The sequence below is a fragment of the Squalius cephalus genome (assembly GCF_949319135.1).
Source record: "Squalius cephalus genome assembly, chromosome: 17".
NCBI lineage: Eukaryota > Metazoa > Chordata > Actinopteri > Cypriniformes > Leuciscidae > Squalius > Squalius cephalus.
Window position 1 is genome coordinate 14,995,219 of NC_137138.1, and position 17,450 is coordinate 15,012,668.

General features: G+C 38.5%; 1 protein-coding gene across 2 annotated transcripts; it reads right to left on the minus strand.

Annotated features, from left to right (window-relative positions):
- Nucleotides 1-13,454: 13,454 nt before the first annotated feature.
- LOC307174602 (growth arrest and DNA damage-inducible protein GADD45 gamma-like) lies at nucleotides 13,455-17,447 on the minus strand. Of its 2 annotated transcripts, XM_079898555.1 has the most exons (4): nucleotides 17,387-17,447; nucleotides 14,502-14,660; nucleotides 14,193-14,394; nucleotides 13,455-14,089 (listed from the first exon to the last, which is right to left on the minus strand). In XM_079898555.1, exons 2-4 carry the CDS (start codon nucleotides 14,600-14,602, stop codon nucleotides 13,976-13,978), a joined length of 417 nt encoding a protein of 138 aa, XP_079754681.1. In that variant the 5' UTR covers nucleotides 14,603-14,660; nucleotides 17,387-17,447; the 3' UTR covers nucleotides 13,455-13,975. The 2 variants fall into 2 exon arrangements, with proteins under 2 accessions (XP_079754681.1, XP_079754682.1); XM_079898556.1 differs by lacking the exon at nucleotides 17,387-17,447 and having other exon boundaries at nucleotides 14,502-14,666.
- Between the last annotated feature and the right edge of the window lie 3 nt (nucleotides 17,448-17,450).

A 17,450-nucleotide genomic window follows, 5' to 3' on the forward strand; every position in this document is an offset into this window, starting at 1 on the left:
TCCAGGAAATTTCATTTGCAACATGACATCATGACTTTGCGTAAACATACACATCATGACTTTGCGTAAACATACACGCCACTTTCAAGTCAAGTGGCGTGTTATAATACGCATTTTGAGCTTTCCGCGTGTATGTCCACGCGCGTGTATGTGTACGCCGTTAAACGTCCGAGCGATTCCGCGTGCATGTGTACGCCGTTAAATGTCCGAGCGAAACGGAGGAAAATGTATATCTACATCTGGGGAGCAATATTTTTTTTCCTAGGATGGTAGGGGAACACTCATAAATGGTATTAACCCGAGTGATGGGTAGGTAGGGACGCGGTTGGGTAGGTCATATATATTTATATACAGTAATGTAACGTAAATCAACGGCGTTGATAAACACGCTGAAAAGCGATTATGCGTGTTGATAACACGCCAAAAATGGAAATACGAATTGGCGTGTCATACATAGGCCTACGCCATTTCATGAGATCAGTCTGTCATTTTTGACAATATGGGACCCTTAAGTCAAAATGCTTCTGTCCAAAATGGACATACATGTCCTGACTGCGGTAATAGGGGCTTTTGTACCGGGTATGAACTCCAGTTATAGGAACTAGCCACCAAGGCTTTTCCCCAAGAACAAAAGAACTGAAGTGATGTAGACTGGCAGACAGCGACGTCATTTAAGACGGCATTCAACAACTGATGGATGGAGGATGCGGTGATCGGTTGAGAAGTGCCTAGACTTCGGCGTCGGTCCATCTATCGCTGTTTTTCATGTTCATTGAGTTAGTTTGTACTTTTAAAGAATGGCAGGTGCCGGTGTTTCGTATGACATGCTTTTAGCAAATCAGCGTACACTTACGTCAATTCCTATTGTCACTTATTAGACGGCTCTCTGGAATATTTTATTCTAGTGGGTAAATTCGGTATTCAGCAATCAGACAATTTCTTGAGTGCAACACTTTCGCGCGGGTTCTGGATGTAAAAATCCCATGCATTTTTTTCCATAGAGAAATTGAATTTTAATGATAACAGCAGATTTCCTGGTTTAAAAAACTAGGTTACACTTTGTTTTAAGGTTTCCGTGTTACGGTGTAATTATACATTTAAGTACTGAGTAATAATAAATTATTACTGAGTAAAAGTTTACTTACTATAGGGTGTGATTAGGGTTAGTTGCATGTAATTATGCACAATTTATAGTTAATACTATAGTAACTTCATGTAACCAAAAATATACACATTCTGCAGAAAAATCTCCACTATTCAGAAAAATGAAATAAGCAAATTGCACCAAAAGAAGCCCACTCTTATGAAGGACTTATTAAGGATAGTGTTAACATGATTCTGATATAATAGAACTGCAGTCTGTGTAAAGTTACAGTATACACTCAAATCTCTTAACTCAAGTTACGACATGTAAACCAGGAAGAAACATCATTTGTATTTGCAGATCATTGTAAAGAACTTCTTATGAAGAACTTAAGGGTGTGTGTGTGTGTGTGTGTGTGTGCTCTTGTTTATGTGATTTGTGAGGACACAAATTTGTATAATGACATATTACACTGGTATTACAACTTGAACGTGATTTATGAGTCCTCATATTTCAAATGGCTTTAAAAACATACTAAGCAGTGTTTTATTAAACATGTAAAAATGCAGAATGTTTCCTGTGATGGGTAGGTTTAGGGATAGGGGCAGTGTAAGGGGATAGAATATACAGTTTGTCCAGTATAAAAAACATTACGTCTATGGAATGTCCTCACAAATCACATAAACAAAGCTAGTGTGTTTGTGCATATTTTGCAATAAACATAAAATGTTTCTTTATACTCAATTAAGTTTTTTATTTTGCTTGTCATTTGCAATGCTTCATGCGATTATTGTTCTTTCCCTGTCTTTTGTCGATTTTTGAATACTTTTGAACAAACTTAAAACTCTTCACTAAAGACTTTTTAAAAATCCCTACATTATCATTGTACATTATCATACATTATCCCTGTCATGTATAATTGTATCTCTGTACAGCTTTTCCATGTAATTTCACCTTTTGTATCATTAGCCTGTCAAAAAAATATCTAATTGCTTCACATTCTCTATTTTACAGATGTTCGCATGTACTTAATTTGAGCTGTAATAAATTTCACACTCAAACTTTATTGCCTAAAAGGGTCTCCAAAGAATTATGATGTAATTTAAGACTAAAAACTCTTATTTGGGATTTTATTACAGCCGTCCTGCATGTGCGTGTGAACGTGTGTAATTTATGATGCCCATGGTTTAAAAACATTCCTCACTGTAAATGAACGGCTCCATTTCAGCATGGTAATAATGGACCATCAGCATATCATTTATCGGAATATGAAATATGCAACAAGTTTGCATTTGTTTTGTTTCCATTTATCACCGACGACAAATTGTGGCACAGCTCTTGAATATATTAACAAAGCAAAAATGTTAGGAATAATGGAAATGCGTTTTTAATGCTTGACTCCTCAGGCAAACTGAGTGTTGAGTGCACACTGATGAATTAGGAGAAACAAGATGATAAAACAGAATTGTTACAATTCAGCTGGCAGTAGAATCGGTTTGATATGCAAGTTTGATAGAGAATCATTTTACCAAGCACATAAAAACAAATGAGGCTATTAAGTTTCTCTCTATTAGTTTCCTCCAATGCTGAATTTTAAAGCTACATAAAATATTTGAAGATTGTACAACAGGTCAAAGCGGTTTCTCTCTCTCTCTCTCTCTCTCTCTCTCTCTCTCTGCACTTCAAACGTCTCTTCTAAAACCCTCTTGTGAAAATCAAATTAACATTCATCAAAGTTTTCCTTGCAGTTCAGAACCATTGACTCTTAAATGTCTCTAATCAAGCTTCTAACCGCTGCCGTTTTGGCTGCCTCATTAGACAACCTGACCTCTGTGATGTCAGACGCTCGCTTCAGGACAGAAAGAACTCATCAGGGTTTATTTATTTCATCATTTAGGAAGTGGATGCTTTCCCAGCCCTCTCTTTGCATAATTTGCTGGTAACATTATTAGCTCACATTATGTGCATAATCATTCTCTGGCCATGAAACAATGGCCGTGACGTTCAAAGAGGTTTGCTCGTGGGCTAATTTGTTTGATTATGTGTAACATGGACTTGTATGGATGTAGATCACGGGATTTTATGATTTCAGATCAAATTTATCATTTAAACAACAGCAGTCTCAGGTGTTTTGTCACAGATGGCGATGCAAGTGGTGACATGCTTTGCTAAAGGCAAGTACTCTGTGTTACAGTTACAATTGACTTGGGGCATAACGTTGATTACCACATACATTCATTTCAGCTTGTTCCTCCTTTAAAAAAATAAGAAATCTGGGCAACAGTGATACTCGTGGTTTTAAACATGACATGATTTTAGTGTGAATCCGTTTTTACAATTTTATTGCCGCATGACCACAAAACATGTATATTATTTTAGCTGTTATAATTGTTTATATAAAATTATAAGCGCCACATTTCTGCTTTAAATCCTCCAAATATAGGCCCTATTCACTTACGCAGCACGGGACTTTTAGAAAATAGAAAACATTTAGTTTTGTTTTTTGGTCTTTTTTTATTGTGGTAATCAACTTTATGCCGCAAATGCTGTTGAGTTTAACTAGTATTGAAGCTGGAATGTTCCTTTAAGGCTTTACTTATTTAAGACTGCTTTTGTTATATTTGAGAAAAATAACCTTCAGTGATGCAACAGAGGCCCAATGTCTCATTGATGTAGGTGGTACTTTCAGCCTTAAGCTTTTGTTCAAAAGTAAATGTCATGAGACAAGACAACATGCAGAGGGAAACTGTATTTTTAATAACATGCTAAGATGAAAGCAAAAATCAATTCAGTGCAAGAAATGCATGAAACAAAATATTTACTCATGCAACATGCATGAAATACCAAGACCTTAATTTATGATGTCACACAAATCTGGACACGCATCATTGTTTCCTTCTGATCCACTGCCCTGCAAACATAGTTTTACCGCTAAATTTGATTTTTATATAGACTACGTCATCCAGAAATGAAAGATGATCATTTTCACCAGGCTGCAGTGGTACGATAGCTGTGGTCCATGTGTACTCCCACACTGAACTTCAATACCGCACGCCGCAAGAATTCATTTGATCTCCTGCTCCTCGGAGGGAGTCTGATCACGGCTGTCTGTGCTGGTAAGGGATTTTGGGTTGGATCAGGGCCAGTCCTGAGGGGATTCTTGAGTTAGTTGGTTAAAAAGAAGCAACCGTCGTTAACAAAAATCTTAGCAAATCAACTGCTTTTTCCCTCCACCACTGTACTGTTGAAACCACAAATCACAGATGCAAGAGCTAAGGTCCCGTTTATATCTTCTGCATGCTCTCCAAAGGACTGAACGTTCAGTTTTGATAGCTGTTGTCAAGACTGTTGAAATCACCATGAAATCTAAATGAACTGGTCTTACTTTTTTGCGGAATATTGCATTATTTATTATAGGCTAAATGATTTTGCACATCTTTTTTTTCAATTCATGTGTCATGATTTCATGCGTCAACGACATGATGATGTGTTTGCTGGCGCGAGGGCGGGACAACCTGTCACTAACATGAGATGACATCAATAGCAAACCACAATGATTTAATCAATTCCTGTAGGACAAAATCAAGTACCGCCCTACATTTTTTTCTTGTTCGAAAAGCCGTTTCACTAGGGCTGTGTCTGAAATCACCCATGGCATACCAAAACCTTAGTAGACTTTATCAAGTGCACTCATTCAATCCCAAAATGCATTGCAATAAGGAGTGCACAGCTGATGTACACTCAACGGCTAGAGAATACCCATAGCCTAAATGGTGCATTCACACAGGACGTCAACGCTTGACGGAGGGCGTGTCTGTCATAGTGACAACAGCCAATCACATTACATTCTGAAATTACATGAGCACAGTGTCTGCGCTAGGGTATTTGCATAAGGCGATCTGATTGGCTGACTCCTGCGTTGGCGCTTGAAATTTAAAAAAAAAACCTTTTGCCGCAAGCTACGCCAGTGACGCGCCACAATGGAACCATAGACTGTAAAAAAAATATGGACGTAGTGTCCGTGACGTCACCCGTAGGTTTCTGAAGACCGTTTTTGAAGCCTAAAGTGGGCGTAGCCGACCGTCGCCATCTTGGCAGCGCTTCTCTCCCGAATTTTTTTATTTTTACAGTCAGACAATGAGCTGAGGTAACGTGACGGCTAACAGACAGCAGACAAACGGCTAATGATGACTTATGACCACAGCAGCGGGAATCCACCTGTCACTCAAAAGTGGACACACCCTTAATTATGCAGAAATTTAAGGCTTAATATAATTTAAAACGGATGAGTTATTAAAAAAATCACCCCCCTCACAGTTGTCATGAAGGGCAAAATTAGCTGTATAGACCAAAGCCACTTTTTGCTCCAGGCTGTAAACATGTTTTTTTTCTGCTGTAAAATTGGGCATTTCAACATGGGGGAGATGAAGATTTGACTCACTTTTGCAGCCAGCCTCAAGCGGCCAGTTGATGAATTGCCGTTTAATTCACTTCCGTGTTGGTTTCAAGAGAGAGACAGGGAGGTTGCCGCTTGAATGGACCCCACTATTTAGTTTGCTGACGCATGATGTCACCCATTCAAAGTAGGCTAAATTAGAAGCATTAACACCAACGCCCCATGTGAATGCACCGTAATGCACTGTGAGAGTCGTGCCGAATGAGTTCCCGCATCTCACCAGAAGATGGTGCCCGGAGCAGAATCATCCATCCATTTTCCAAACCGCTGGTCCAATGTGGGTACAGTGCAATTTCATACAGGTATAAATTCCTTTTTAATTGATTATTAAATTGTTTAATTAAGGTTTATTCATGCTAGTTTCCATGACAGAGTTTAAGATAATCTTTTCATTACTACTGAAGCTGCTAGTTTGCAAAGTTTCAAGTGATTATTATATGGCAAGCACAAACTAAAAGTGGCAGCCCTTCCGGCACAATCAGTGTCCGAATTCACTCAATCGTTTTCATTCATTCCTTCAAGTGAATTATGAGTAATGTAGGGAATAGTGAATGTGTTTGTAGATCTTATTCACAGCAGCGCCATCTTTAATTTTTAATGGGAATGAAAGCGAGGCTGTGAGGGATACATGCATCTCTTCAGTGAGTTGTAGCCTACTGTTATTTAATGTGTTTTTGGATTGTTCGAAACACTGCAGAAATTACAGGCAACATGAGCTGTGTAAAATTATAAGTGATCTTGCAGCTTTTTACAGCGAGTGCCATTGAAAACATGTCAAGTCTATTTCTATCCCTCTCAGCCTCGCTTTCATAGCCGTCATGGCGCTGCTCTGAATAAGGTCTATAGGAGGCGATTTAGGATGTCACACTATCGCAACTTCCGTGTCATGTCGACTTAATAAAAGCAGATTTTTTTTTTTTTTTTAGGGATCAGATTAACTCTGTGGCATTAGCGTGAGAGATTTTATATCAAAGTATTAATAAAAAAAATAAAGACACAACAGGGTAGGCAACCGCTATGATCTCTATATTCACGCATGTTTCTAATATGGCAGTCATATAACAAGGGAACTGTGGTTAGCTGCAATGTGTTTTTAATATATATATATTTATATATATTGGCCTTTATTAAAGCATGTAGTTAAGTTTGACTACCATGCAATCATTCAGGCTAGCTCGACCACACAGCCTGTTTTGACCATAAGATAACCACGAGGTACTGCATTGACTTCATCTGTACGTGGCCTAAGGAACCACTAGGTGGAGACATCAACACATGCTGTAGACTGTCAACATCAAAACATCGAAAGCAAGAAATAAAAAATAAATTAATATTATTATTATTGTTGTTGTTGTTGTTGTTGTTGTATGAAACTCTAATAAAAGGGGTCCAAAGGAAAATTGTGATACATTGCATTGTTATTTAGATTTTAGAAATTTCGGCTACTAAACAATCAAATCTGATTATTAAAAGACCCATGTATACATTTTATATCTGGTATGTATATACGCAGTACAGAAAACCTTGAAGGAAACTTTGTGTGACAGTTGCTGATGTATACTGTATTAACAGACCTGTATTTTACAAAAGTAGCACAAGAGGGCGCCGTAATACATTAATTAGTTGTATTTCGAAGCACACCAGATCAGACGTGTTTCTTTAGAAAAGCTTAATATTAAGCAGATTAATTATTTGGGGCCTCTTGGAACTTTTTATTTATTATTTATTTAGATCCTTCTCACGTGCACTCTCCAAAACAAAGCAAACTGCTTGCATAATAAATGTACTGCAGACATTTCAGAATTTTTTTAAATGCTGCATGCCGTCATAAAGAAGTCTTTTAAAGCTTAACAGCTTCCACCCTTAAGAACATCAAAACTAACGTATTCACATTTGCACCCATTTTTATATTGCACATGACTTGCATTGAAGGGAAATAAACTCATATATGCCCCAAAGCTAAATATGAAGACTCTTGTTTGCTGAATTCTTAGTGGTTGTTTAAGCTGTGATAAAAGGCACCGGTGATTTCCAGACAAAAGACGAGGATCCTCTGCCCATATGGCTGCCCTGTGGGACTCTTTTGTGGAGTGATGGATATACTCACGTTAAAGGCTGTCATCTTTAAAAGTTTTTTTTTCAGCAGGTCAGACCACCGCACCTTCCCCCTTCCCTCCCCGCCTCCCTTTACTGCCACGAGATGGTCGTATCTCCAAAGTGTGCCTTTCGTTCTGAACACAAATCCTCAATGCCCCTTGTCCTCTACATACCCCCACCGGTTCCAGACTTTGTATTTATGAAAAGGGAGCATCTCAAATGTCCTGTGCAGGCGCAGCAGCTGCCACCGCGACCACGCCATTCTTTCAGAAGTTCAACAAAGGGAGGGGAGTGTTTTCTCCCCTTTTTCCTTTTGACGGGGCTCTGTGCACTTTTGTGTTTTAACACCACCCCTGACCCCCCCATACACTTTGGGTCTTTGAGTTTAGGAGCAGGAGAGGAGGCTGCAGCTTTTGTCTGCTCATGGACTGGGGGAGCCGCTCTGCAGCTACTCCTTTCAACCATCTGATACGGGTCCTCTGCAACCCTCGGGGCCCAAGCTGAGCCCGACAACAGAGCCACGGCACAGCTGGCCAATACAGACAAACCCCCTAGCATGCACGAAAAGACCACAACCAATCCGGCCTAGTCCAGCAACATTAAGAGAGACTGCAAAGGCTGGTAAGCCTCCAGCAATCTTCAAGAGCCATAACAATGTCTGGCTGATAGAGCTGCATTTTGTCAACAGTTGCCAGCATAGAACAGCTCTGCACACCCTTGATCTGGTGCTGATATGAGGCTGACACTTCTGTAATGAGACAATAGAGTGCGTACACATACACACATGCTTTCTTAGCAGTGCAAGTGTAGACGGAGACAGAAGTACACAATTTGAAATTAGAGATCAATACCTGGTAAAGGGACAGTTTCACCTAATAATGAAAATTCTGTGATCATTTAATTACCCTCATGACGTTTCACAGTCTCATGCAGAATACAAAAAAAAATTAAAGCTGCAAGCAGCATTTATCAGGGTTCGAGCAAGGCCTTTAAGCACAAAAGCAAAAGTTATAAACTTTTATTTAGCAAGCATGTAACCACTGACATTAAGTGGAAAAGACCATGTTCTAGCATGATTTACCATGATTTACCCTGTTCTAGCATAGTTTACCATGATTTTATCTTAGTTTATCTTGATTTACCATGTTCTAGCATTATTTACCAATCTGATCTCACGGGAAAACGTACAAATTCTACGAGGTGGCTAATTCGTACGAATTCATACGACCTCACTCGTACGAATTAGTATGATTTTTGCAAAATCGTACATATTTTACGAATTGCCCAAATCGTATGAATTCATACGAATGACCTACCCCTGACCCCGCCCCTAAACCTACCCATCACGTGGGTTTAGACAAATCGTACAAATTCGTACGAGTGAGGTCGTACGAATTAGCCAACTTTTTATCATTCGTACGAATTCGTACGAATTGGTCGTGAGATAGTGTTGGATTTACAATGATATTCCACATTCTAACAAAATGAAAAGGAAGGATGTTTTAGCTGTGCTTGCTTATACAATGAAAGTCATTGGAATTCAAAACCACATTGAACCGCACTGACATTCATTGTATGGACAAAACCAATATTTTTCAAATGATTGTAATATTGTAACGTAATACAGGTTTGGAACGACGTGGATAAATGATCACTGAACTGTCATTTTTTTCATTTGAGTAAACTAAACCTTTAACTGTAGCAATGTAGATTGATGCTTTAAACATTTCAATAAAAGGTTTATTTCACTAACTCCACTGTTTCTCAAATACTTGACCTTTTCTGCAAATAGCATATTACTTCTAATTATACTTTTGATGAACAGCCTCGATCACTCCTTGAACTTTGTCAACAAGATGCAGTGCAATATTTGCAATTCATACTTGGTGCAAACAGTATCTACCACTATTTACACTCAGTCTAATAATATCTACCTTTTTACACTTAAGGTCTGGGCACATTTACTGTTGTTCGGCAAATTTTCACGGGCGAAATCTAGTCATTTCAAGAGGAATCCATGCAATCGAATTTATATGATTTCGCTTATGTTTAATTTGGTCACTTAAATTCGCTATGTTGACCAACAGAAAGCTGCTTAGTTTGAAAGTAAGTTCTGTGTGAGCTGGGCTTCATTCATCTCTACACTATAGATAATGGAACTTTTTTGCCCACAAATTTTCACTAATGTGTCAGCGTCTTTAGTGTAAATAGCCATTCGGGCCCATCATAATTTGTTTTCAAATACTAAACTTTGATATTTGCATCATTTTTTCGCCAAGCTAAGACTTTTAAGTTGTCTGCTAAAACAAAATGAGCTTTATCGAGACTAAAGCTCCATGTTGAATGTTTGAGCAGGTGATGTGGAGGCCCTGGCGCTCGTGCAGGACTGTCAGCATTAGGCAGGAGGGCTGACCCTCTGACCCTGTTCATAAAGACAGCTGGCTCACATAATGAGTGATTACCATACACTGCAGACTGGAGCCTCTCTTACCACACACTATAATCTGCAGGCCTGCTTTACAACACACGACCAGAATGAATTTGCCAGAATGAACTGAAAACAATCTAGCCTATATTGTTGTTGAATTCTACTACTTCTTAAATTTTGAAAAATCTCATTTTATAATACTCAAAAGAGCATGCATGATACATTATTGGAGCACAATTCTGTTTAATTCAATAGTACTTGGTTTGTTTGTAATTTGTGAAATTACTAGCAAATTCTAAGTGAAAGTGTGTACTAGAAGTGCACTGTAGTGTTTACAAACATACAAAAAAAAAAAGTGCTTTTTGTTGGCATCACAATTCAAACATTCCTTCGTTGCTTGTTCCCTCATCGTTTTGTAACACCCGAGGGCTGGTTCTTGATAAGGTGTTTGTTGGGACAACAGAAATACCAATGGCGGTATCCTCGGCAACAGGAGAGCCCTTCCCAATTCACCCTTCACCACCATCTGCTGCTGTTCCTGGGGTGTCTCCACTTCGGGAGGAGGGGGTGAGGGCTGGCTGAAAAGGCTACTCGTAGCCATGTGATAGGACCACTGGGATAATGTAATATTATAATAAGGCAGTTAAAGTCCACTCGTCCACACAGACAGCATGCTCTTGTATCAATCAGTGTCTGGACGTGACAGCAGACCTCAACTCCTGGACATGTGTAGGCCCTCCCTCAGTCCTCGAAAGTGGCCCACCAGTAGAACACGCCCCTGTTGGGGGTCTTTGTGAGGGCCACTCAGTAGTGGGGGCCGAGTGGCAGATATCCCAGGGGGGAATGGTTGTATAGGGACAGGCTTGTGCCAGGCACAGGGCGGCCCTGTCCCGCTTCCTCTCCTCCCACTGCTAGGCACCTTCACTCCAGCTCATTATGCACAAGAGCAGATGGAGCCCGTTTTAGTGGCCTATAGTCTCTGGGTAGGTTTTAGGTTTTAGGGCTTGGCTTTATTTGTATTCTGCAGGCGCAGGCTGTCTGAGAGAGCACAATGGAGCTCGCCTGCATGCTGACGTATTGTTCTGCTGGGGATTATTTGATTGCTTCTTTATGCTTTTGGTAGTTTAAAACAACAAAGAGCGAGTCACAGGGGTAATGCAAGTTCAGCTGTTTCTGGACATAGCAACAAAGTTCTTTTTAAAATATTAAAAACGAATGAGATGAGTAGTTTAGTGAAAGAGTTGCTTGTAAGTTTTGTTTTATCTTACATAACTTCTGCAATCATGCACAGTATTTTAATGTGTAGAATAAGAGTAGATGTCTTTAAATACGTTTTAATAGTCATGCTATGCTCCATTTAAAACTATTTCAAACAGTTTTTTGCAAAAATTTCACATTATTATTATTATTATACATGCTGCAGCTTTTATTGCTTTACGTTAATTGAGATACTCCGTGGAATAATTTATTTTTGCTTTTAAACATTTGTCACAACGCAGGACCATTTTAAAGGTAAAAAGTTAAAATGGGAAAATATTTATAAGAATGGGAAAAAAATAAAGTTATAGGATATTTTCATTTACTTTTATATTTTAAAAAAAAATATATATATATATATATATATATATATATATATATATATATAATTTTTTCAAAGTCTGTGGACACTAAAAATAAATACTGAATTGTTTCCTTCTGTTTCAAAACATAATCAAAAGTTTGAGATTGTATGGGGGAAGTGTGGGAGGGTGACCAGATGGCACTTTCTAAACCAATCAGATGCTGTTGTTAGGAAGGTTCTGTCATCTAGGAGCCAAGCAGAGGAAATCACACTTCACAAATATAAACAGGAAGTTCAGTCAGTATTAGAGGTTTTATTGAACTGATGCTGATGCTATTTTTGTCATTAATCAGATCCATTTCATTAGAGGCTAGTCACAAAAATAGTCTAGATGTAGTTAGTCATTAATCTTCACCAAACATTCTTGATCTATCGCAATTGTGGAAAAGATTACATTTCTGTTGAAATTTTAACATTTTCTGTATCACAATGTGACTATTGTGTAATATACAATAAAATGGTAGGCTATGTATAATCAATTATATTTAATAATCTTGTAAATAGACAACACACTTTAAACCCATACTGAATGTAAAAAAAATAGTAGGATATGTGTAGCTTCAAAGCAATGAAAAACCTTTCTCAACACTTGTAAAGTTTTAATCAAATGCAGTCTTCAATGAGTGACTAGTTGCAAGTAGCCAACTCATATTTGCATAAAATTTTGTTCTTTTTACTTCGTAATCTAAACTGAATTGAAAAACTAAACTTTTTCTCTACAGGTCTAACGCAGAGAAATCTGCTGTTTACTCTTGTTGCAATTTTTCTTTCTTGCAGACTTTTACAACAAACATCAACGGCAGATAGAACTAACAAACACTTGCATGTCTCATGTTTTGGCCATCCATAAGAAGTCTGGGAGAGAGAGAGAGAGATGAAGTGGTCATTTTCAGTTAAGTCATGTAGCAGTGTTATTATTTAGGTATGTCCAACATTGGCCAGTAATCTGCTAAATAAACTAAATGTTGTTGTTGTTGTTGTTGTTGTTTTTTCTTTATTGCATGCATTCATATTTCTAAAATCTGAATGTTTTAGTGATGAGTTAATTAGGATTATACAATTATGTCTTTATTGGTGAGATAAGGTTTGTCCCCTATTGGTTGAGCCTCATGATTTTGGCCAGTGCTTCTGCTGAGCAAATTTCTAATAAAATAAGTATAGAAAAAAACTTTAATTTTAAGATCTAAATGTGATTGGTTTAGGTCATAACTTTATAGGAGATGTCAATTTCACTCATCATGAACTTGCATACCAATCAGTCTGATTTAGAGGTAAATGTACAGGCCTATATGAATAGAAAGTAACAATTTGCCATGCCTTTGTAGGAAGATGGCTCTGTCAAGTTTTAGTATGGAACTCATCTCACAAAAATTGAGAACAGTGAATACACATAATGCATTCAGTTTACAGCATCTAATGTTTGTGTTGATATGACAGAAATCTAATATTCAGGTTACCCAGGAATTCAGGTAAAAATGAGGGATAAAAGTCATTGTTTCCTGCTGATAAGTCAGTAGTAATATACAAACACAAATAAGCTGCTGCACAAACAAGATGAATTCAAACTATCTTTTATTTTTATACATTTTTTTGTCCCATACAAAGTATCTAAAGTGAAATCTTTAGGCAAATTTAATCACGTTCACAAAATGTTTCATTTTCCTTTGTCTACACAAATTAACAGCATATTTAAATATTTCGTTCTTCATTTTTTAAATCAAATGGTTCTAAAGTTAAACCTTTAGAAATGTTTTAAGTTATTTTTTTTCCCTTTTATGTCATATTAATATTTCTAAAGTGAAACCTTTAGAGAATAAGACGATTCTGGAAAGTGGAAAGCACATTGCCGACAATAAGGCACGTTATATTGTGCAGCAATTTCATTTTTAAAAACGTCCGAGATGTTAAAGTCCATTTTTAAAAACGTTGCTTCGACGCACCGCCGCGTCCCCTGCGTGTCCAACGCTTGCGATATTTGCTCTGTGCAACAGAGGCAAAACTCGCTTCTCCTTTCTCTCCAAACCTCATCCGCACAAAGAATGAGGGCCATTGTGTCGCTCTCGTGGCATACCTGACCTCATTCACATAAAGAATGAGGATCATCTTGGCATGGACGGGACGAGGAACGACGTAACCGCGAGGGCCACTCGGGCCTGCCTCGCGCTGCCTGGACGGTTCAGCCTCCTCAGGAGCATCCAGGGATGTGGAAACATCATCATCCTTGCTTCAAAGGATGAGCAGAGTATTCCTCAAGGTTTACAGCATCTCAACAGAGAAGAGTGGTCCAGATCAACGCTCGGGGAGAGTGATCTCAGGAACCCACTCGTTATAACTGCGACTTTCTTCACAGAACAGGTGAAGCTTCTCCAGAGCTGGATCCTCCCATGAGTCCTCAGCTGGGTTCTGTTAAAACAGAGAGGAAGAGTTTTAAAAACCACGTCTTGGGACAAATAATTAGCTTGATATTGCACTTAAATGTTACTTTTGAACATATTCTTAATCTCACCGTTATAAGGACACAATGAGCGTCCTCGAGTTGACCTTTGGCACCGACAAGAGCGTTGAGACGTTTCAGGTCGTTTACTCTGACGATGCTGATGTCGTTGTCAAAGCAAAACGCTTGGATCAGAGTGAAGTGAATCTGGAGAGCGACGTCACACTCAAAGTCATCAGTGGCCAAAAGGCAGAAAGACACACTATCAGGGTCCCTGTGAACACAAAAATGGGGTTGAAATGAGTTAATCCGCACAGTAGCATAATACGGATAAATATACAAGACATGGGTTATAGCATGGAAGAGTTCCTCCAAACTTACTCGTTCATTATTTTTGCGCACTCGTAGACGCCAACAGTGAGGCGACCCTCCGCCTTGGCAGACAGCAGGGCTTCGGACAGAGATTTTCCTTCTTTAACCATCTTGGTTTGGATTGAGGTATGCAGTAGCTGCTTGAAGTACAGTCAGTAGTGGGTCGAGCTGAGCGAGATAAGTTGGGAGTGAGTTTCCACCTGACACGCGACCCGTACTTATAGTGGATAGTGGCACGCGTTTTCACCGCGCGTTCTGATTGGCTGTTCAGAACAATAAAGAAACGGACACATCCAAGGCGCGTGCCTTTAGACATGCGTGACATCTATAGAACTGTAAGAAAGGATCAAACTCTGATCCTTTCACTTTTGTCCTTAATTAAACAGATCAACTTTTCAACTCAAAAGACATGGCATTCAACAAGCTGAAAAGTAATGCACGCATGGGGTGTTGATATGAGTGGCTAAAAAGTTCTGCGGTGTGACATAGGCTATGCTATTATTCCATCAAACAATTATTTTTAACAGCTTTTTGCTGTTGATATAATTATCATTCTGGAATATTTTAGAGTTTAAAATTAACTAGTGAATGCAAAAAGAGCTAATTAGTGGGAAAAACTTGACCAATTTCAGAACGATAAACTCCCTTTAGGCTACTACATGCGTGTAAAACACAACCTAGCCTGAAATTAACGTTAAACGTTAAACGAAACAATTAAAAAGTGAATTAATCAACATGTTGGCATATTTATTCCATCAGTTATAACATGAAAGTTATAAATGTGAAATATGTTAACTTATTACTAATTGGTGATTTTATCAGACTTTTGCTGCTGATTGGACATGTTGAAAGTTATTTAATACCTAGGCTATTTGGTGATCGCCTTCACATACGCGTGGCTAATTTGCATAGCCTGACTTACGGCGCGTGGCATCTGGACGTGCTTCTCTTTTGCTATGGAAACACTCCCCATCTGCTGATGGGGGAAGATAACGGATCAGCTGAGCAAAGTTCAGCTGTATTAGACTTATAGCCTATTTATGCCTGCAGACACAAACACTTTTTATGGTGCCTTTAAATAATAAACGTGATATAAATATTCTTAACTGCATTTAAAACAATTGGCTTGTTGACTGTGTAAGCTATAGCTTTGCGTGTTTGGAATTTTTATTAAAATCGTCTTGAACGCATTTGAACAAACTTTTGCCTGACTTTTATTATTTTAATGACCGCTAAATCATAGCCTATATAGAAAATGAAATGGCTTAGCAACAGATGACTGTGCTTATCTGACTGCAGCTGCAGGAGGGACTAAGTAAAAGCAATTGTTCGATTAGTCTGCTTTGCGCTCGAGCAGGTTTGTCTTGGAACACCTGTCACTCTCGCGCAGTAAGGGGGGTAGGAACGGGATGCCCGGACTGCAGATGTGATACTAGAACAATGCATCCGTTGCAAGTCTGAAACGAGTTATTTTCTTTTTACTTATTTGCTTTGTATATAAAGAACAAGCCTCTATGGGACGTAGTGTATTTTTGCAAGTGTTTAAAAAGATTTTTTAAGTTATCATTTATATTGTTTGCATGTATGAAACTCAACTTGTAAAATATCAGGAAAACATTACACTCCGTTCTGGGTTTTTTCTGCTAGCTTCACTATAACGAAAAGTTCAACTGAATTTGTTCATGCTCCATTTTGAAGTAGACACAAAAAACTTGCACACAATAGTCATATGTGCTGCTGTGATGCGAGGGGCCAGTGGGGGCATCCTAAATGAGGCCTCTCCATCTGCTCCTGTTCTGCAGGGTAACAATAGGCCTGCATCAGTCATCGTCAACCTGTTATCTTGAGCCTCTCAAATAACCAAAAAAAATTCGTTCGCTCCATATACGTTTGCATTCAGTAATGATCTGCGATTCTGAGGTTTTTCTTGACATTGGCATGATGCAGTATGTATCAGGATGTTTTTCTTTCTCTCTCTCTCTCTAATGATTTCTATGCAGCTTTAAAACCACCTGTGAACAAAATGATTAAAATGTCAGTGCATATAAAACGAGTGGTTTATTCACACATCATTAAATGCTTTAAAGCTGCGAAAATTTCTGCAAATGGAGAACAAGAATATAAACATTGCTGAATTTTCAGGGTGGCCTACATTTGGAAAGCTGCCTGTTATCACGTGGTCTGTGGTCGTAGCAGGCCAGATTGGGCAGCGGGGCGTCATGGCACGCGCATCCTATTTGCATTTGTAAAGGCGTCTAATAATAGAAGTTTCTGAACTAACAATAGGGCCGTTTCTGTGTGTCCACAGATGGCCACACACTCCACCTGTCTTTTGCGCTGAGGGAGGGGGATGCATGCGATCCCTTATCCACATTTGCCAACTTTCACCAATAAATTCTCAGCTAAAATATAGCCTACTAAAGTTCATAATATTCAAAAAAAATGTTGTATTAGTGTAATTTGATCCTCTGTAATATATCACTTTACTAAAACACATTGCTAAATACCTGATATATCATAGCTTATTTAATTATATAGAAGCTCTTAAAGAGAAAATGTATCCCAAGTATAACAAAGTTATTTGAATCTTTTGAAGAGAGTGAGGTGAGATATTACTTTTTTGTTCGTGTAAACAGTTGGTCCGGAGATAATAGAACACATTTTAATACATCTAAGACACTAAAACGCACAAAACCAAGCAAAATTAATAGGCCAAAATATGATTGATAATAAAACATAATACTGCTTTAACGCATTAGCCTAATGCATTTGATTTAATAAGATGCTAAAGTAGTCGAAATAATTAGTTGAAGTCTGCAGCAAGCCTCAAAAAGTGACATTATAGCTTTCATCAATCTGCCACGAGCCGGAGTGTGACAATAACATTAGCATACCAATGCACCATTCAGGCGAACCAATCAGAAGACGCTTCTTTCATAGCCACCACGAGCCGAAGAG